The sequence below is a fragment of the Vidua chalybeata genome, chromosome 22, assembly GCF_026979565.1.
Source record: "Vidua chalybeata isolate OUT-0048 chromosome 22, bVidCha1 merged haplotype, whole genome shotgun sequence".
NCBI lineage: Eukaryota > Metazoa > Chordata > Aves > Passeriformes > Viduidae > Vidua > Vidua chalybeata.
Genome location: NC_071551.1, coordinates 1177406 through 1198271, shown reverse-complemented (window position 1 = coordinate 1198271; position 20866 = coordinate 1177406). Strand labels below are relative to the sequence as shown.

At 54.4% G+C, this 20866-nt stretch overlaps 1 protein-coding gene across 1 annotated transcript; it reads left to right on the top strand.

Moving 5' to 3' along the window:
- The first annotated feature begins 7532 nt into the window (after nt 1-7532).
- On the top strand, nt 7533-19998 carry NBL1 (NBL1, DAN family BMP antagonist). Its single transcript, XM_053963136.1, has 4 exons — nt 7533-7656; nt 17074-17268; nt 17455-17566; nt 18748-19998. Exons 1-4 carry the CDS (start codon nt 7634-7636, stop codon nt 19003-19005), a joined length of 588 nt encoding a protein of 195 aa, XP_053819111.1. The 5' UTR covers nt 7533-7633; the 3' UTR covers nt 19006-19998.
- The last annotated feature ends 868 nt before the right edge of the window (nt 19999-20866 follow it).

Here is a 20866-nt window from a genome sequence, read left to right as displayed (position 1 = left end):
TTGTCCTGTCGCTCCAGGCCCGTGTCCAAAGTCCCTCTCCAGTAGTGGAAACACAGCAGTGATGGTGTAACTCAACTCTTCCAGAGAGTTCACACGGATGATTCTCCAAAGGAGGAATTGGTTTCCCAGCTGTTCTTCTTGGGTTCTCTCTGAGTTTGGGAGCAATGCAAAAGAAATCACAAAGGTGCTGGTTTGCAAATGCAAATAGTGGGTGCACAAGCAGACTGAAGGTGACAGGTTGTTGTGGTAGTGATGTGCCACGAGGTACAGGTGATGCTGCAGCTGGAGGGGAGAGGCTTGTGGAGCTGGGGAACCCTGATCCATGAGTGACCTGCTGGAAAAACCCCATTTTTCAGCAGGTTCTGACCCAGCAAGGCACTGCTGACCCTTCTTTCGCTCCAAGCCAGCAGGGTTTGGTACCTACCCCCATAGCACACACACCCCTGAGTAAGAAATAAACTTTCTCCTCATCTCCCACCCCACTCCTGCCTTTGGAAGTATGACTGGTGCAAATTTTGGCATGCCAGCTCTGTAGGCAGCTGGATGCAATGTGCAATGTGTCTGTACTGCTCCGAGAGTCCAGCCTATAGCCCACCCACAGTGAAATGCTTAACTGAGATTGAAACTAAATGGGAACATAGTTTATGGAAATTCAGCTGTGGATGGCTGTGCTCTCGTGCCTTCTGGCTGTCAGCACTTTGCTGCAGGCTGCTGGAGCTGCATTTTCCTCATGGTGCTGGATACCCACCTCCTGGAGCTTATAAAGATGCTTAGAAAGTTGCTGGTGACTAATAAATCACTCTTCATCTCTAGGCTTTATTGGTGGTGCTTGTAAAGCCTCCAGCTCTGCGTTAGGAATGGATGCCCCTTCCTGGAAAAGGTCACGCCCTGATCAGTTCAAATTCAGTTCATAAATCATGCAAAGGAGTGTGTTTCTTTTTAGAGGTTTTAGAGGATATTCTTCCTCCCCCTCGGTGCTGCACTTGAAGTTGTTAGCAGTGATAAACAGCTAAACCCAACCCATTACTGCTCCCCTGAGCCAAGCATTCCCTGTGGACTTGGACTGAAGGACCTGGAGCTGCTGGAGAGAGTCCAGAGGAGGCACCAAGGGTATCAGAGGGAGGGAGCAGTTCTGCTGTGAGAACTGGGATTGTTCAGCCTGGAGAAGAGAAGGCTCCAGGGCGACCTAACTGTGACCTTCCAGTGCCTGAAGGAGCCAACAGCAAAGATGGAGACTGTGGGCACAGACCTGGAGTTCCAGGACAAGAGGGCAGGGTTAGATGCACATTGGGAAGGAATTCTACCCAGTGAGTGTGGGGAGGCAATGGTGCAGGTTGTATTTGTAATTGTAATTATCTGGAAGTAAATATAAAACGGCGGCAGACAAATAAGTGCTATTCGGTGGGATGCTGTGTAAGTGCAAAAAAAAAAAGTGGAGCAATGTAGATTTTGGCCCAGTCAAATGTGAAGTTCAGTATTCAGATGCAACAACCACTGGTAATAACTGGAGATGGCATAGCCTGGGGGATTATGGAACCCCGGGAACTGCAGGAATTGCTGCTAGCAGGGAGAGGCACAGTGAGAAGCGAGGGCTGGAGGCCGAGGCTTGACCTGTGCAGATGAGCAGTGAGGCTCTGAATTACACACTGGGATGAGCTGGGAGAGCCATGGGAGGATTTTCCAACTCCTAATGTCTTAAATGGAAGTTACTGAACTCCACCTGGGAGTGACTGGGTGAAATCAAATGACTGTAGCACACATGGATTCAGATCAGATGATCCAACTGTGTTTGTTGGCCGTAAATTCTCTGAAACTTGTAAGGCCACAAAGGCTGCCTGTAGAATTCCTGGTCTCTGTCCCATGGCTTAATCTGGTCTGAACTAAAGGCAGAGTGGTTTTAGCTCGAGGACCCTGCTCGTTCGACACTCCCTGAAGATGTCCCTGGTGTGATCCTCAGAGGGAAGACAACCTATTTCTGTGCCGTTCCTTGCTGCTTTGTTCCTCAGCTCCTCCCTTTTGGACTGTTTTCCTTGGGTTTGTTTGAGGGAATGGCTGATGGTGTGAGCTTCCCTCACTCCTTTTTCCAGGCACAGGGCCCATTTTTTGTTTAATTCTCTCTGAAGATGACATGGTTCCCTAGATAATCTGTTGAGAGCTGGGGTATTTCATATGTCAATAAATACATCTTTGGATGATGGATGGAAGCCTGGGGCTGGAGCTGCAGGAGGGTTATTGGGATGGGAGTGGAGGTGCACTGGAATGGCTGCAGGGAAAGCCCACGTCGTCCTGCTGTTTGCACCACAGGCTGGGCAGGGAAAATGAGTGTACTGGGTTCTTTTAAGGCCTGAGAAATAATTCCTTTAAATCTTTGGGAGCATCCTAGCAGGCGACATGCTTGTGGGAGGCTCCAGTTTAGTATCTGCAAAGTCAAGGATTTTATATCCATATTAGGTATAAATAGAGGTAGGCTGGCAGATAGAGGCAAGGTCACTGTGACTCCTCCAAGCACCGGATGAGCCTACGATTATTTCACTGGGGCTTCACATTTAACTCTTGTCGTGCACTGCAGCAGCCACTGCTGCCAAAATTAAAACCTGAATGATGCAAAGTTGGTCTAACACAGATGTCTCAGCCTGTTCAGGAGAGCTGTGATAAGCTGAGAACTCACGGCCACTTTCATTTTATTCCTCATCAGCTGCAGTTATAGTCTCAAAAATTCCAATCCTGCTCCAGGGCAGGAGGAGAGGGAGGCAATAAGCAGATTTCTCAGGGTCCCACATTTCTGATGTTATGAACCAGACCCTTTAAATTATGAAAATCACATTATCACTTTAAGAATAGTATTTGCATTTGTATTTTGGAAGGTGGGACTGTGAGCTGAGGGCTTTAATCTGCTAACAAATGCAGATATATTCTTTTTTCTCAGTCATCCTAATTCTAAACAACGCTGACACTTGCTGCAGCAGGACTTTGAAAAACTGGCACTTCAAGGCCTCTGATTTTGGGTGCTTTTCTTCAAGGCCAGAGAGTTTGTGCATGAGGCTCTTGCCATGCAAGAGCAGTGCAATATTGCTCTGTGAGTCACCGCGTTTCAGGCGGGTGCTGGTTTCCTTTCAGTAATGTGCAAAATGTTCCCTGCACACATGTGGATGTTCTAAGTTTGTCCTGCTGGTTGACAGTTTGGAGGAGCTTTGGTGCCAGAACTGTCTCTGAACACATACAAGCACCTATTGTGACGAGGCCTGAGCTTGGCTGGGGCCTTCAGGCAGTGCTGCAAGAAAATTAATTAATATAATAAGAGGTTCTGAGTGATTGCAGCAGGGGGAAGTTGTGCAGCAGAGAATAAGATGATTATCAGAGGGGATTTAACTGGTTGTAATGGAGATGGAGGAAACTGGTTATTTTTGAAGTAGGAAGAAAAAAAAAGCTGTTTGAACTCGTTGGGGCGAGGGCACCTGCAAATGAAGCCCAACAGCTTATTCCCAGCCCTGTGTGCTCAGACTGCCCCTGCAGACAGGAACTGAATGCGAGAAGGATTGTGCATGACCTGAGTTGCTGGGGAAGCAAGGGAGGGAGGGAGGGAGGGAGGGATGGAGGGGCCTGGAGTGCCTGGGAGTGGGGAGTGATTGGGTAAGGTGGAAAATGGAGAGATTAAACACACTTGGACTTGCTCAGGGATGGGAGGGGAATGCTTTTACTGCTGCCCCAGGGCCCCAGAATGTATTGGCATGGCACTACAGAGAAACCACTAATCCCAGTGACCAAGGGGAGGGAACGGGACTTTCTCGGCAGCCCCCCGTGGAAGGCAAGGCTGATGGGATTAGAGGAAACAGCTGGCTCGAGTCGGAGCCTGCAGGAGCTCACATTCCCAGGGCCGGGGAGGAGAGGAGCACCCCGCTGCCGAGTCGCATTCCAGGTCATTTGCTGAGCCCAGATGTTTGCTAATGGGCTTTGTGAGAGATCCTTTTCCTTCACTCCTGAGCAGTCCTTGCCAGCCAGGTCTGTCCCCAGGTCAGTCCAACAAGGCAGCCAGATTCCCTCCAGGACTCGTGCCTTTCCTCTTTGCCTGCATGGGGGGATTCAGCACAGAGCTCAAATCTGGGGTCCTAAACCCGATGGACGCTGCTGCTCCAAATTCCTCCTGTGGCTGAACCTTCCCTCCAGCCTCTCCTTGCCTCCCTGCAGGGTGTGAAGCTCAGTGAGTGTCTGCAGTGAGGGGCTGCTGTACCCACGTGCTTTGGGGGAATCTCAGGAAGCAAGAACCATGCTTGTAAGGTTGGATTCACCCTTGCCCCGGGTGCTGGAGCTGCACAGATGTGAGAGTTTGTGCTAGCAGCAGCGAGAGGATGTGGTCCTGACACCCTTCCTGCCACCACTGTGCCCTCCCTCCACCTACCCAAGGTAGAGATGGGAAATCATCCCTCAGCTTTTGGAGTTGTTAAACCTTTGTTTCTCTCTTCTGGCACGAGTGCTGCTCCATTCACCCAGGGTGTGTATGCCCTTACACACAGCAGTTTGGGGTCCTGGTATCTTGGAGATGTCTTCTGGCTTATTTAGGAACCAAGAAGTTGGAGTTTAAGCCCAGCAGGGGATGGTCTGCTGAGAGAATCATGGAATGGAATCACAGAATGGCTTGGGTTGGCACAGACCTTAAAGATCATCTTGTTCCAGCCCCTGCCAAGGGCAGAGAGTCCACTCACACTCACACTAAACCAGGCTGCTCCAAGTTCTGTCCAGCCTGGCCTTGATCAACTTTGGTCCAACCTCCCTCAGAAGGGAGCTGATAAAGAGCTGTCTTTATTTCAGGGAGCAGCAGTGCCATTCTGCACCCATTTGCAGATCAGATGCAGAGGTGAAAGGAGCTGGTCTGGCACGGGCAGGGTGGTCCATGGCAGACCCAGACATCAGGCCCAAATCCCTCCTGGGTCATGCAAGGGGCTTTATCCCCTGAGAGCCCTTCCTTGGACCCCGTGTGGTTTATCTCAGGGACGGTGAACAAAACACCAGTGGGGGAAGAGATGGAATTCAGGCCCAGATGTGGGATATGTGCAGGGCCATTCTCCCCACACTGCTCCCTGCAGCCCTTCATGGGCACACACTGTCTCCCCACTCATTTCCCACCCACCTTCCCCCCCATGTGTTTTCGAGCATCCCACTGTGGGCAGGCAGGGAGCTTTGGGCTCTGCACTGACACAAATAAAAGAAATAGTTTTGTTTTTAACTTACAAATACACCCTTTTAATTCTCACGCCCACAGTGCCAGGTCCTGTCCTGACAAGCGGGGAGCCCCTGGCGCTGTGGGCGTTTGTCAGCAGCCCAAAACAGCAGCAGTGGGTGAGGAGGGACATCCTGGATTTCTGCTGTGTCCCAGAGCACAAAGCCTTGGTGATCCAGCAACAGGGAAACGCCCGAGGGGAAGGCGTGGGGGGGGGGGGGGGGCGTGTGGATGTTTTGGACACAAAACATCCTGTACACACATCCTGTGTCTACCTGGTGGAAAACCAGCATGGATTGGGCTGTTGTTGAGGGCAGAGTGAGGAGCTGTGTCACGCTGCACGCCGTGGGAAAACATCACTGTGCTTTGGCACGGCTGTTCAGGGGCAGGCAGCAAACTCCCCTGAGCCTGTGGGGAGTGGGAGCTGGTAAACAAGGGGGTGATGTGTGGAGCAAGAGCCTAAAGCTGCTGCTGAAGGCTGAGCCCCTGGCTGGGGAAGAGGGGCTGGCTGCCGAGCTCGGCTCCTTTCCCTCCCTGCAGAGCGGCTGCCTCTGCTCTGTGCCTCAGTCTGTCCAAATGACATCTGCAGGCATCAGGTCATCACTCCTGCTTCTGGCTGTGATATCACATTGCCAAGGAGAAGGGAAAAAGTCTTGGCCCAGGGCTTTGACAGCCTTTCAGCAGCTTCTTTCATCCCCCAGCCAAGCTGCTCTGTCCTACAGCACCTCTGCTTGTTCCTCCTGACACCAGAAAACCTGAACCCTGCTCCTCCTGCCTCCCCACCCCCAGATCCACAGATTGCTGTTTCCCTTTCATGCTGTTTACAGAACTGGAACAGGGATGAATAGTAGGAAGCAGTGAATGAACTGCAGGCTGGCTCACAGCTCCTTGCAGAGCAATCACACCCCAGTGCTGAGGATCCCACAAATCCCATCCAAATACTGAACCCCAAACACTCCGCTGAATTTCACCATAATGTCCTGGGTCTGTTGCTGTGTAGCTGGTTGCATCTACATCTTACTTCTCCTTGTGAGAACTTGCTTCAAAGTCCCAGATGTCTCTTATTTCACTCGTATTATTCAGAATAAAGAAGCCTCCTGGGCAGTTTACTGCTGGTCATGCTGGCCATGGGGAGCAGGGAGAGCATTGCTCAAAGGCCTGGGTTCTCCAGTGGGTGAAAATGCTGGGAAACCAGATTTTTGGCTCCCGTTGGGTGTGTGGTCACGGCTAGAGGCTGTTCCTCTTGTTGGCCCTTTTGGAGTTGAGCAGTGCAGTACAGTTTGGAGCTGGGTAGGTTGCATTTTGCAGGATAAGAAAGTGATGTTGGAAGCAGATTTTTGCCACCCTGTTTACAAATCATATTATCCTGGAGCTGGAAGGAACCAGGCAGCAGGAAACCATTCCTTCACTGGCAGCAAACAGCCAGCCCCAAAGCCTCTCCCCACAGCTGCTGCCAGGGCACTACCAGCATTTCTCCTAGCACAGCTGTTGCTTCTTGCCATCTCCCCTTCCTGCTTCTCTGATCTCTATGCAAATCCTCGCACCAACAGCAGCCAGCAAAACCCAGCCAAGCCTGGCAGGTATCTTTCGATTTGGGTAGTGTTTAATGTGGGGGCCTCTTTAGATTAATTGTACCTTAACAGAAACACAGCCCTTCGGTCTCCAGCAATTATCCTATCTGAAAGATAGCCGTGAATGGGGCTTCACTGGGGTGGGGTTTGGCTGTTTTTAATGGGAAAGGGAAAGAGGGAAAGGAAAAAGAAAGAGAAAAAAAGGAGAAAGAGGAAGGGAAAAGAAAGGAAAAGCAAAAGAGAAAAACGTCGTCTCCAGTGCTGGAGAACTTTCCCGAAGTCTTTTCTGCAGCCAGGACTCTGCCCCACGGACTCTCTATCACGAATTATGTTTAAATAAGAGTTGTTGGCGTTCGGTGAGCCCAGTCCAGACTGTTTATGCCACCGCAGGAGCAAGTGCTGGGACATTCCCTTTCGGCTCTCCTGGCCGAAGAGAGTCCCCTCGTTTTGTGCCCGGGCGTTTCCAGCGGGCTCTTCCCGTTAGCTTGAACACTTGCCGGGGGTTCCATGGCCCAGGTCGGTGGGTGAGCTCCGTGCCTGGGTTCTGGGTGTTCCGGCTCTCCTCTCCGCGGGGCTCTCGGTGCGCCCGCAGCCCGGCGGGCGGGCGGGCGCTGCCGCCGCCGCCGCTCCCTCCTCCCGCCGGCCGTCCCTCCCTCCTTTCCCCTCCTCTCCCTCCGCAGCCCGATTGTGCAATCGCGAGCGGCGGGGCCGGCGGCACCGCCCGGAGCCCGGCACCGGGGGGAGGGAGGCGGCAGCTCCCGCCCGCCCCGCGCCTCCCTCCGTGGCCGCCCCGCCGCGCCGGGGATGCGGCAGCCGCCGGGCACCGCCGGGCCCCGGACCCCATGGGATGCGCCCGCCGTCGCCTGGCTGGTGAGTAGCCCTTGGCTTTGTGTGCCCCCCACCCCCGCCCCGAACCTGCTGCTGTTTCCCCGCACCAGATTTTCCGTCTCTTTTCCTCTCGCTTGTCTTCTCCCCGCCGCCGGTGATGGATGGCCGGGAGGATGAGGATGTTGCCACGGGCAGAAATCGGTTGCAGATGAGGCGGACTTGGGGGGATCTGCTCTGCAATCGTTAAACTATTTCCACCGCCGCTTTAGCTCGAGCAGAATAAAAGCCTGGGAGCCGGGGAGCCGCGCTGTGTCGGTCGCACATCTGTGGTACAGAGTCCTTCCCTCCTTCCCTCCTTCCCATCCCTGTCGGGGTTTGAAACAAAAGTGCCGAGGGAAGAACGGGAACGCTCAGTATCGATTAACCACACCACCAGCGGACGCAGGGTAGTTGAACGATCATAAAAGAAAGAAGTTTTCCCGATGGCAAGGCAGTAAACTTTTGTTCCTTGAAAAGTTCATCCCGGGGATTAATTTACATCCTTGTTTCATGGAAATACTTTAGGCACTTACTGTAAAGCTTATATCCAATATATCCCTACCTGTTTCTTGAAACCCAACATAGCATTTCAATTTGTCTCAGTATTTGCAGCAATTTTTATTTGTTCCATACAATAGTCTCTGCATTTTAAGATCAGTGGGGATTTCTCTTTTTCTCTGGTAGGTGTTTTGGGAACAGAACATGCTTTAGCTCGCTTTTGGGCTGCATTAAAGTTGATCTGGACAATCCCTTATTGCCTACTAACATTTCTCTTACAAGGGCAGCAGCAAATTCTGCTCCACTCCACTCTGCTCCACAATCTTTTACATATAGGATTAACCCCACAAAATTAAAAATTCAGCCTGTGAAGTGTTTGTGGATTTAGGACACGGTAGCTTTTCCATGTGGGTTTTTCTGGGAAAAATCTGAAACCTGCTGAAACAAGTGGGAAAGATCCTAGAGATATGGAGAGACCCAGAGTCTCCCTTGTAATTTTAGCCGAAGAACTCAGTGCCTTCTTTGCAATGTCCAACCAGCCAAAAATCAGCTGCATACACTGGGCACTTCTGCCTTTTGAAGGCAGTCTCCCATCTCGTAAAAGGCTGCTCGCCTCAAATTTGCAAACCGCAGGATGGGAAATGGAATTTGCCTTCAGTATAAAAATCCCAAGTGTTTGCAAACAGCCCTGAGAAGAATCCGGGCTCTTGGCGTGACCTCCTAGCGCTGAATTCCAGCTCAGGGAGTTTGCGGTCTCACAAAAAGGGCAAACGAGCAAAGTCTTCCCAAGTGCCCACTCGTCTTTCCGGAGCAAGGAAAACAGTGGAGCTGGAGGGAATTTGGGTGCTCTGGAGGTGCAGGATCAGGCCCTGAGCCAAAGTGCTTTTCAAGGAGCCTTGAAGAGCTGCCCGTGTTGGAGTGACTTTGCTTGCGGCGTGCGTTGGCATTGCCGAGGGCAGATTAAGCTGGTGCAGTCACGGGAAACCTGCCCAAGGAGCAGAGGAAACTCCTGGGCAGTTATTCCTGCCCAAACTCCGCGCTGGTCCCATTAAAGCTTTAGCAGCTCCTCTGCCAGATCCCATATCCGACCACAGGGCAGGCAGAGCCAGGTTCTTGCTTGGTCCTTAGGCCTTGCTCTTGCTCTTTTTGTTTTGAAGTCTGCTGGAAAAAAACCACCCTCCTCTGTGGTTGCACGGGCTCAGAGATCCCCTGTGACAAAGCAAGGAGCACAGTAACAGGGCCTAGCATGGCTGAGGGCAAACTTCACACCCGCTCAAATCAGACTCTTAAAAACCTGAACAGCTGATAAAATTGTCCTTCTGGGGGAGTTCTGGAGTGAGAGTGAGGGGTGGTCTGTCCTCTGTTAGCCCTGGCAGGGCTGTGCTTGCTGTTCTCCAGACCTTTGTTTCTTGTGCAGTACTGTTTAGGGAGGGAGGGCTGTGGGGCCGTGGGGGCCAGGGCTTTCCTGGACATAAATTAGCACCGAGGGTGGGAACGGAACAGCCCAGCACCCAGCAGCAGTTGTGGAGCTGGGTTGGGCTGCTGCCCCATTCCATCCAGGACTGCAGCTCTGTGGAGCTGAGCCTTGGAAACGGCGTCAGGATGGAGCCCTTGCTCGAGTCACTCTCAGATGTGGTTTAAGCCTTCTTCTTCTCTCACACCGAGCTCAGGCAACCTGTCCAGAGGGGTGAAGGGAGTGCTGTTCGGGTCACAGTGGGATTTCTTTGTGGGCCAAATCCTGCAGTTTTAGGAGAAACGGTCTAAATGTCAAGTGTGAGGTCAGCCCTGGTAGCGACTGGAAATACCAGCTGGGCTGTGGACTGTTACATTACCTCCAAACCCCTCTGGCCTTGCACTTCTGAGTGTTTTTCTTCTTTGGCCAGTGCCATGGGTAAATAACACAGACACTGGGTTTGTGCCATCAGAACTGAGGAGGCTCGTGTGGTGTGAAGCAGAGAGTAAAAGAGGGCAAAAACACATCAGGTCAGTGAATTTCTGCTGCTGTGACCAAGATATGGCCTGAACGGGTATGAAGGGAGAGGGAGACAGCAGGGAGGATCCCGAAAGACCCACAGCTCCATCCGCAAGCTCTTTTCTCCTTTCCTCTTTCCCCTTCTTGCTCCAGCAGCTGGGAACCTGATCCTGCAGGCGCAACCCCGCTGCGCTGGGTTTTTATGCAAGTTTGGTAATGAATGATCGAGCCAGGCGAAAGCCAGCGTGGTTGGCATCCAAGACAGCTCCCCTCGCTGCCTGCAGGAATTAAAAAAATCATCATCCTGGTGGCCACTCTGCACTGAAACTGGTTTTATCTGGTTCCAGTTAGGCTTGTTTTGAGTAAGACGAGCGGTGCCAGATTCTGATCTCATTTGCACCAGTGGAGTCATTTGGAGGAGCCGGTCCCAGTTTACCTCACTCCAAGTGAAAGCAGAACGGGCCCTGCTGGAGAAGCTCTCCCCGGGGCAGTGCCCGGTGCCTGCCCGCAGATCCCAGCCGGGGAAAAGCCAGCGGCTCCCGGGACCCGTCCCGCAGGCTCCGGGGGTTTTCCTGCCGCTCCTGAGAGCTCTGCACCCACCAGGACGGGAGAGGCTGTGGCTTCGGCCGCCGGGGAACCCGAGTGACCGAGCCTGGTGCTCTGGGGAGGTGCCGTGGTCCCGGGGTGGTGCTCGGGCTCCCGATGGGGGTACAGTGCTGGAGGAGGAGGAGGAGATCCTCCCTGCTCCCGCTGGGTGGGAAACTGCTGCGCAGGGACAGCGTCGGAGAGAGCAGCACAATCCCTGCTATCCGTGGGATTTTCTAAGGAGCTGTTGGACACCCACCGCCCTCCTGCACGTCCCGATGCCCTCGGCCCCAGGCTGGCTCTCTCGGCTCCGCGGCCGTGGCACGGCTGTGTGGGAATCACCAGCTCCAGGGAAAAGCGGGAGGCAGCCGGGCCCCGCTCAGGTCCGGGCATGCGAGCGAGCCTCGGGCTGAAACGCTGCTCCCAGCTGTGCTGGGAAGCGCCCGGTGCTCGGATCAGCTGCACCGGCTCCGACCCGGCTGGGAATGCTCCAGGCACGGCTCCAGACCGGCCCTGGCCCGTGCAGGGCTTGGGCAGAGCCTGAACCCTCTGCCCAGGGAGGTGAGGCTCCCCAGCCCACTGCTCCCCAGAGCCGCCGTTGGAGGCTGGTCCCAGGCTGGTTTTCCACTCCCCACAAAGCTGATCTGGTCCCAGGCTGGTTTTCCACTCCCCACAAAGCTGATCTGGTCCCAGGCTGGTTTTCCAGCTCCTCACAAAGCTGATCTGGTCCCAGGCTGGTTTTCCAGCTCCCCACAAAGCTGATCCTTGCTCCCATCCCACTCCTCCAGCTGCTCTTGGGGGCTGCAGAGCCCCACATGCTTCAGGAAGAGGGGCAGTGGAGGTGTGGGGCCAGGATGTGTTCCTGAGCTTTAGGTTGATGCATTTTCCTGGCCGTGATTGTTCTTAATGCTGAAGAAATTGAGCAATTGAAATAAATGACCAGAAACTGTTTATATGACTCTTACCTCTTCTACAGGCCATTAGTGGGTCCCTTTTCCAGCAGAGCTCCTTCAGGACCCCATCCTAAGCCCAAGTCCAGAGCTTTCCAATGACTTTTGTAGGCAAAGCATCTTGGACTTTTTTTTTCCAGCTGCAAAGAATGAGTTTCCCAAGTGCTCAGTGCATGGTTGAGAAGCCAGATTAAAACTCCCAATGTACCAACATCTTTTCACATTCTGGCCAATGTGGGGAGGGCAGAGAGCTTTAAAAATGCTGCACTGCTTTTCTTTATTTCTGCTTTATTTCTGCGACTTGCCTAGCCATGCTTGAGTGGAAATTAATATGTTACAGAAAGGGAAGCTCTAACATCTGCTTCTGAAAGGAGCAGACACAGCCAGGTCCGCAGTGAGAAACGACACAGCTTTTGCTCCACTATCAAAAAGTTCTTAGGACGGATTCTTGTGGTTGTTAAATATCAAATGTCTTCCTGTGGTAGTTCCCTGTTTATTTTTTTGTAATTTCTCCCCAGATTCTGCAGCTCAGTGAAGCAAGACTGGAGCTCTGAGCTCGGGAGAGATTTCTGTGCTCACTTAAGCACTCTGGTGTCCTGCTGTCCTGAAGAATTACCTCCAGACATTCTCAGTGCAGAGTTCTCTTCCCTCTCCCCTGCCCATATCGTACCTCAATCAGATTCTTTTGGGCTGTTACAGTCACTATAGTACAGAATCGTAAAGTTTTAGCTAAATGCAAATTTCAAAAAGAGGGAAGTATTTAATAAGAACAGGTAATAAATAGCATCTGTTGTTTTGATAGATGTTTTTCAATACACAGTGACTTCTCAATTTTTTGCAGTTGAGATTTAAGCTTTTCCTCTTAATAATGCTGGCTTGTAAGTTGTTTTGTTCCATGTAAGCAAATATTATTTGAGTTCCGTTTCCTAACAGCCAATCCCCAGTGGTGTTCAGAAGTTACAGACCTAATCCTGTGCCTGAGGAGAGCTGTGCCCTGGGTCTTTCTGGGATGTTTCTTCCCAGTTGCCACCAAGCAGACACTTCACTCTGGCTTTGCATCATTTTAGGTGCCTCAGTAACAATGTTCCTTTTAGCATTTCCTGCAGTGCGATCTCTCCTGGCCACCTGCACACACAGGAGAGATCCCACACGAGTCCTTGCAGAGCTCCCTCCCCTGCCCTGCAGCGCCGTGTCCCGGTGTGACTCCCCCCCACGCTGTCCCCACCTGGCTCCCACCTGCCCCGTGCCTTCCCCCAGCGCTTTCCACCGAGGAATGTGGGGTGAGGGCTGCTGGCAGCCAGCCCTCCCTCCTGCCCGGGCAGCTGCTTCTCTCCAGGGGAGTCGGGCTCTGCAAACACCTCCCTGTGCTCTCCACGCTCCCTGCACCCATCAGCTCACTTGGTGCTCCCCCGCCCCTGCTCTTGCAACCAGGGAAACTGAGGCACAGAGCATCTTTGGGCCCTCCTCTGCTCCGTGTGGCGGCTCTTGTCAAACAGCACAAATAACCAGTGGCATGCAGAGTGCTGTGGCTCCTGTCCCACACCAGCCAGGGTCACTCCTGCCATCTCAGCCCAGCGAGGGCAGAGCCCGGCCAGGTGTGGAGCTGGCTGCATCAGGAAGGACAGCCCTGTGTCCAGGGGGGCAGGACAGGGAGGGGATCCCAGCTCTGGCCCAGACCAGGAGCTGAAACCTTCCCCTTGTCCATCTCTGCTGAGAGCTCGTGTGCCACAGAAGGGCCCGGATCCCTCAGCCAGGCAGCACGGAGTGGGCCCCGTTTCCGTGCTGTGCTCACAGGCTGGGAGCCTTGGCCCAGTGACGTTTGTAAAGCTTTGGGGGCTCTTGTCTCTCAGGGCCTGCAGTGCCTCGTGTGTGGCCGTGAGCACAACCTACCTGTGTTTGTGGTTCTCTGTATTTGGCAGAATTGCAAGATCCTGGATAAGAAGAATACCTAAAAACCCATTAAACAACTCGTGAAACACTCCCCATGTCCACCTGCAAGCTTGCCTTGTGTTATGGTGTAAACTTCCCACTGGAAAAAGAGGGTAAAACTGATTAGATCTGTTTTATTTTCCTTCAGAAGTGTTTGGTTTCCAAATGTCTGGGAACAGCTGTGGGCTGGATGGTGGGAACGTGGCCTCCGAGGTAATTCCAGTGATTGTCCTCCGGCCCATGGAACCATGGAGATTTTCCCAGCTGCTCCCAGGCGTTGGTGTTATCCTGCTGGAGGGACTCCTGAGAGTGCTGGGATTGCTGGGATGGGAGGAAGGAGCTCTTCTAGGTGACACAAAACATCTGAGGTGGTACCAGAAGATCTCCACACTGCGAAGCTGAGCTGTCAGCGGAACCCCCGGGGTGCTGGGGTGGTACCCTGAACCCAGCTGCCCCTCAGCTCCTCGGGCACGGGCTGGAAAAGGGCTCCGGAGCCGAGGCTGCAGCTGTGCCTGTGCTGAGAAATTGTTTGTGTCGGGAGCTGGGATGTGCCAGGTTCAGGGGCTGAGTCATTTCTTTCCCAAAAGCTGCCGGAGGGATGGTGAGGAAGCTGCCATGCGGCTCCCTGCAGAGGGAGCGGGGGGAGACCCTCACGGGCCGGTGGCTCTGCCGGAACTGAGCTGAACTTTCTGCTTGAAGAGCTTTGACTAGCGGGGAAAAAAATGTGCCTCGGTTCGGGGAAGAGAAAGAAGCCCCTGCGTGCCGGGAAGTGGCTGCTCCCGCCGGGTCAGCCGGGGAACACACTTGTTTCTTTCGGAACGTGTAATTTAGCTTGTCACGGAGGAATGTGCTCCATGCCTTTATTTAATCGGGAGTTTGCAAACCTGCTCGGGTGCCTCGTCTTCCTTTTTCCCTTCCCTTCCCGGGCGGGGGGGAGCAGGAACACGGTGCTTTTGTCTCCGTGGCTGTGGCTGCTGTCAGATGAATGGTGTTGGTGGCAGCTCTGTTCGCATGACTGGTTTGAGCTATGGACACGCTGCTCCCAGCCCCGGCTCCCTCCCAAACTCAGCTGCATCAGATGTTTTCCTAGGTACTGGCATAAACCTCGTTACTTACTAGAAAAGTAGCCCTGCGGGTTCCAGGACATTCCTGGGAGAAGGAAAACACCATGTGCCGGGGATGTGGTGTGTTCAAGGCTGCAGGTCAGCAGGGGATGGCAGCGCTGGGGGCCAGGGTGCCCTGAGGAATGGGGACACTTGGAACTGCTCCAGCTCCAAAGGGGTGCCTGCTTCCCCTGCTGGGAATTCCCCACTTCCCCACTCTTCCACCACCCCTTGCACAGGGGACGGCGGCCATGGGGGCCCTGGTTACAAACACACCCCTGCTCAGGAAAGGAGAAGGCTTCAGCACATGCTTAAGTGCTTTCCTGAATCCAGGCCAGGTCCTGTGCTTTAGCAGAGCACAGCCTCACTCCTCTTCCTCACGGGAGCCCAGATGCTGGAGAGGATCCCTTGTGCCTCTGGCTGCTCTGAACAACAGAAACACCTCCACGGAACACCTCCCTCCAGGAGCACAGACCCCAGGAAACAGGACTTGTCAGCACAGACAGGAATTCTGCCTCTTTGTAGCTGGGTAGAGATGCACAGAAACCTGGAAAAACCCCACCTTTCTTAGGAAAGAAGGAAATTTCTCTCTAATGGGGCATGTGGAAGTGAACTTGTGTGCTGACTCCAGAGGAATTTGGGCTGTTCCCTGGGGGATTGTGATTGCTCTTTGGGTCACATCCCAACTCTGATCTCGGACTTGCCTTTGGGAGCAGGATTCCTCAGCACAGAGCTGCTGGCATTTGAGGAATGAGTGATGCTTGTTTTGGAAAGCAAACCAAGTGTGTGTGTTTGTGTGTGCAACTTAGCCATGTTCATCCTTCAGAAATTGCAGAATTCCCCCACTGAAATGGGAAAAAACCCTCAGGCACCAGAGTCCTCTTCAGGACAGATGTATTTAACCCCACAACTCTCGTTAGTGGCAGGGCAAGCTCAGGAGTTAAAACCCTCTGCTTATCTCCAGCCAACACCAGCCAATACCTCTCCTTTGTGCAGGTATTCCCACCAGGGAGCCATGGGATCCACATCCCACAAGTGCTGGGAGGATTACGAAGCCAGGGCTTTGCAGGTGTTGCTGCATTATATCACTGGGTTCTTGCATCACCAGAAAATGAGGAAATTTAGCAGAGACCCCCACAAGATTCCTCCAAAGATCCCGTGAATGAGGATGCTCTTTTCTGTGTGCCATGGGATGGAAGACAGAGAAGAATCTTTCTGGTCTGTCTCTTGATTCAGATCCAGGAGCTTGAGCTCAGTGGAGGGATAAGAGGGCAAAATCCTATAAGGACCTTAAAATCCCTGAGTGCTTAGGAGGTCGTCTCAATAATTTAGGTAAGTCTGATGGTCCTGCAGCCCAAAGGGTGTGGATGAGGACTCTGGAGGAACAGGGTATTTTTCCTCTCCTTCCCAGCAAGTGTTAGAGGGCTGGGCCCAGGAGCCATGGGAATCAACAGGAGTCTTTCCAGTGTGGGCTGTGGATCATCGTCTGGATAAATAAATAGAAGGAAATAACAAATAACATGGTTCTAACAAATATTTTAGGAAGTATAAATGCCTTTCACCATGACTCCATCCAAACCCCACACAGGAAAAAATTTCCCTGTTTCTGTGCTGCTTTTCCATCTGCCTTTCCCCAGCGACTTGGGAGTGTTAACTCGGGCACCTTGGCTGGAGAGCAGAGCCAGGAAACCTCGTGGGGATTTCTCTGGGGTGGGCAGCGACCTCCAAGCTGACCAGCTTGGCGAGCGAGGTCTGTCCTGGTGACAAGGCCCCCCCGTGTCCCGTCCTCGCAAGAGCCCTTTGCAGAATTTGAGCGGCTCCGTACAAATAAATGTTGTATTGTTCTTTCCTGCGGGTTTCCAGCCTCTGGGCTGAGGTTTCCCCTGCGTGCTGCTGCCTTGCAGCGACACCTGCTGCACTCCCTGGAGGAGAGGGGCCCCGGCAAGGCCGGCTTTGGCTTCCCAGCTGGGAGAAAAGGAAGCGGGAAAGCTTGTTCCTTCCTCAAATAAAAACATTCTTGTGGTGTGGGACTTCTCCAGCCTGGCTCGACTCGTGGCGGTGACACTTTTGGTTTGCAAACTTCTCCCAGCCCAGCTTTGGGTGGGAAATGAGGAAAAGCCTGCTGTTGTTCCAGGCACAGAACTTGGGTGAGGCAAGGCAGGTGTCTGACTGGCCCAGAGCTTGTTTGGAAGAGGAAAGAGGCAGAGTAGCACATCCCGCTCCCCGGGCAGTGTTCTGGGAGCTGTCCTGGCCCTGGCAGTGGCTGTGGAGGGGGATGTGGGGATGGACCTGTGCTTGTTACAACCAAGAACTTCCTGGGGGTGGGAGAAATGGGTGCTTTGCCAGTTTTCTTTGCTGCTAACATTTTGCTCTCTGTGTCCAGGTGTAGGATTTCGGCAGAGCTGGCCATGATGTTATGGTTCGTGGTGGGGGCCCTGTTCCCAGCGCTGCTCCTGGCCGCTCCACCGCCCATAAACAAGCTCGCCCTCTTCCCGGACAAGAGTGCCTGGTGCGAGGCCAAGAACATCACCCAGATCGTGGGGCACAGCGGCTGCGAGTCCAAATCCATCCAGAACAGGTACAGATCTACCCTCAGCTCAGACTGGAGGCAGCTGCTGGCACTGGAGTGGCTCTGGGGACTGTCACTCACACAAGAAGCCGGGCACAGTGTCCTGCCTCTGTCTCAGGGGAAGGTCAAATCTCTGCCTGTGCTGGGAAGAGCAGCACCCCCCCTGAGCCCCCACCCCTCCTGCTGTCTTTGCAGGGCCTGTCTGGGACAGTGCTTCAGCTACAGCGTCCCCAACACCTTCCCCCAGTCCACAGAGTCCCTGGTTCACTGCGACTCCTGCATGCCAGCCCAGTCCATGTGGGAAATCGTGAGTATCCTGCTCTGCTCCATGGGGTCCCAGCTCTGACACCACCTCAGGGCCAGTCCTTCTCCTTCTCTGGGCTCTTCCCACTCATAATTTCCTTCCAGGGCATCTCTCAGGTGACTGTACTGTCTTGAGATGCCGGGGTGGAGGGAGCTGCTGGAAGCTCTGATGAGAGATTCATTATCCCCTCTTTGCAGAACCATCCCTTGTCATTCCCTGCATTATTTATCCCTATGCTTACCCACATGCCTGCTCCCTTTGTCCACCTGCACCCCCCCTGGGAGATCTGGCTGTGTTTTATGTTCAGAAGTTCTTCCCACAGCCAGTCATCCTTAGACCTCACAGTTCCGTGTCACCTCTGATCCTGGCAGAGCCATAAACCCAGGTCCAAGAGAAGCCCAGAGCCCAGGGAACTGGCTCTGCTCTCTGCCTCCCTTTCAGGTCACATTTGATGAGAAGGTTTAATCCAAATTACCCAGGCTGCTTGGCATCACCTCTTGTGGGTGGCCTTTGCTGTCTCACCAATATTCCAGTGCCAGCAGTGCCTGGGAGCTGAGTCCTGCTGGAGTTGGTGCTGAAAGGAGGTGGGAGTGAGGTGGGGGTTGGTCTCTTCTGCCATGTCTCAGGTGAAAGGAGGAGAGGAAATGGCCTCAGGTTGCACCAAGGGAGGTTCAGATTAGATACAAGAAAAAAACCAACTCACTGAAAGGGTGGTCAGGCTTTGGAAAAAAATCCCCAAGGAGGTGGTGGAGTCCTTGTCCCTTGGAGGTGTCCAAGGAATGACTGGACATGGCAGTCAGTGCTCTGGTCTGGGTGACAAGGTGGGGATGGGTCATACGTTAGTCTTGATGGTTTTGGAAATCCTTTCCAATCTTACTGAATCCCATGGATTCAGTGATTCCATGGTTTAGAGGTGACTACAGTGGTGCTGGGTTGATGGTTTGACTGGATGAGCTTGAAGGTCTCTTCCAGCCTTGATGATTCTGTGATTTTCCCTGAGTGTCTGGAACAAGACATTCCCAGAGAACTCCCACCTTGCAGACTGACCAGGGGTTTGTTTCTATGGATAGAAACCCATCACATCTGGCCTAAAACACCCCAAATCTGCAGGGTCTGGGGCAGGTCACACTTCCCACCACGGGAGCCTGAGCACTGACCCGCTGCATCCTTGTCCCGCTGCCCAGGTGACACTGGACTGCCCAGGCAACGAGGAGATCCCCAGGGTGGACAAGCTGGTGGAGAAGATCCTGCACTGCAGCTGCCAGGCCTGTGGGAAGGAGCCGAGCCACGAGGGAGCCCTGTTCAACGTGTACCTGAACGCCGAGGAGAACATGCCCCACGAGGGGCCCGCGCCCCACCACTACCCCCACCACCAGCAGGAGCTGGAGGAGCCGCCGGCCTCCAGCCACCACCACCACCACGAGGAGGAGGGCGAGGAGTGACCCGTGTGGACTGTCCTGGCAGGGCTGTGCGAGGGCCAGGGCCAGGCTTTGGGGAGGGAGGGGGGTGCTGGAGTCTTTCCTGTCAAAGCGCTGCCCTGGCGTCGCCCCCGACACCGCGGGACGTTCTGAGGCGCAGGCGGGGCTGGAGCTGCGGGCTGAGACACGAGGGCTCGGCCTTCCCGGATGCACATAATGATAATAATAATATATTGAGAGGAGTGGCACGAGGGGCTCTGGCTGACAGCAGGGGCTGGGCCGGGCTCCCGGGGCTCTTCGCAGGCTCCCGGCCCTGGGGGGAGCCCTCTGAGTCCTGCTGGGTTCTCCTCGTGCCCAGCGTGGAGGAGGAAGGGAAGCAGCCTCTCCACAGTCCCACAAGAGATCCACATCTCTCTGGGGTGGTGGGATCAGCAGCACCCCTCCTGCCTCCTCTCCCGCTGCCTGCCCACAAGGGCTCAGGATGGACATGCTCCTGGCACCCACTGCATCTTGCTCTGAGCCCAACCCTTTGTATCAGGCGGCTCCTGGGGAGGCTTTTGCCCTCTGGGGCTGTACCTGAGGGCACTGGGAACCGTGGTGGTGACAACCCTTACCTTGCTGTCCCCAGGGCCACCACGTTGCTCCCTGGGGGTGAGGGACTTGGATCATGAGCGCTGAGGCTTCACGTTTTGGGGCTGCAGGGGAAGGCCAAGAGCTGAAGGGGGGTCTGGGGGAGGTTCCACCCCTGTCCCCCCTCTCTCTGCTGCACTTTCACGGTGGTGGAGGGAGAAGGGGACTGGGGGCTGGAACGTCCCTGTGCAGGGAGTGCTTGGGCAGGGCTGGGGGTCGGGGTGGGCATGGCCTCTGCTGCCCCTCTCTCTCTCTCCATTGTACAAAGCTGATTCCTTGGCGTTGTCCTGACAAGAGCTTCCAGAGCTTGTAATCGAATGCCTCCCCCTCCTTTTGACAAGTTTTGGGTTCTTTTTTTCTTAAATAAATTAGTTCTGACTTCCACTGCCCAGTGCTCTGATGCCTGTCTGGTTTTTGGCAGTGCTGACGCCAGGACAAGGCAGCGGTGCCGGAGGCTCCAGGGCAGGGGAGAGCCGTGGTTCCCACAGCTATTTGCTGCATTCCAGCTGGGAAAAGGAGGAGACGGAGCTGCTGGAAGGAAAACCGAGCCCAAATACTGAGCGTATGGGCTGCATGTGGCCCGGGGAGCCTGCACGGCAGCTGTGGCCGGGCGTGGTGGGTCCCGCTTGTGTGGGATCCTGCGGCATCTCCGGGATCACGCGACCTTCCCGGCGCTGCTGCCGCTAGGTGACAGTCGTAGTCCGGCGAGCTCCTCGGCATCCAGATGCTCTGGGTCCGGGATGCTCCGGAAGGCGAACTCGGACAGGACCGGACATCGTGGGGGAGGAGGGGCTGGGCACCCTGGAACCAGCGGGCTCTTCCCAAGCGTGTTTGGATCGGGCATTCCCCGGGCAGGGCAGCGTGTGCCCTTGCAAACTTCTGGTCCCGCTGATGCCGCCAGGGCAGAGTGGATGTGCCCTCAGGAATGATCAGTGATGCTCCTTGGCCTGAGCCTGGCGCTGGGGAAGGTCCATCAGCTCCCGGGGGGGCCGGAGGGTGTGCTGGGCCAGCAGATAGCTCTCACTGCCCCTTACTGAGCTCAGCTCGCACTGCCCCTTACTGAGCTCAGCTCGCACTGCCCCTTACTGAGCTCAGCTCTCACTGCCCCTTACTGAGCTCAGCTCGCACTGCCCCTTACTGAGCTCAGCTCTCACTGCCCCTTACTGAGCTCAGCTCGCACTGCCCCTTACTGAGCTCAGCTCGCACTGCCCCTTACTGAGCTCAGCTCGCACTGCCCCTTACTGAGCTCAGCTCT

Excerpts from the sequence above, each read along its gene's own strand:
- NBL1 (XM_053963136.1), top strand. The coding sequence starts at position 7,634 with ATGCGCCCGCCGTCGCCTGGCTG. Across the intron at positions 7,657-17,073 it reads CGCCCGCCGTCGCCTGGCTG|GTGTAGGATTTCGGCAGAGC; the intron begins GTGAGTAGCCCT and ends CTCTGTGTCCAG. Across the intron at positions 17,269-17,454 it reads TCCAAATCCATCCAGAACAG|GGCCTGTCTGGGACAGTGCT; the intron begins GTACAGATCTAC and ends CTGTCTTTGCAG.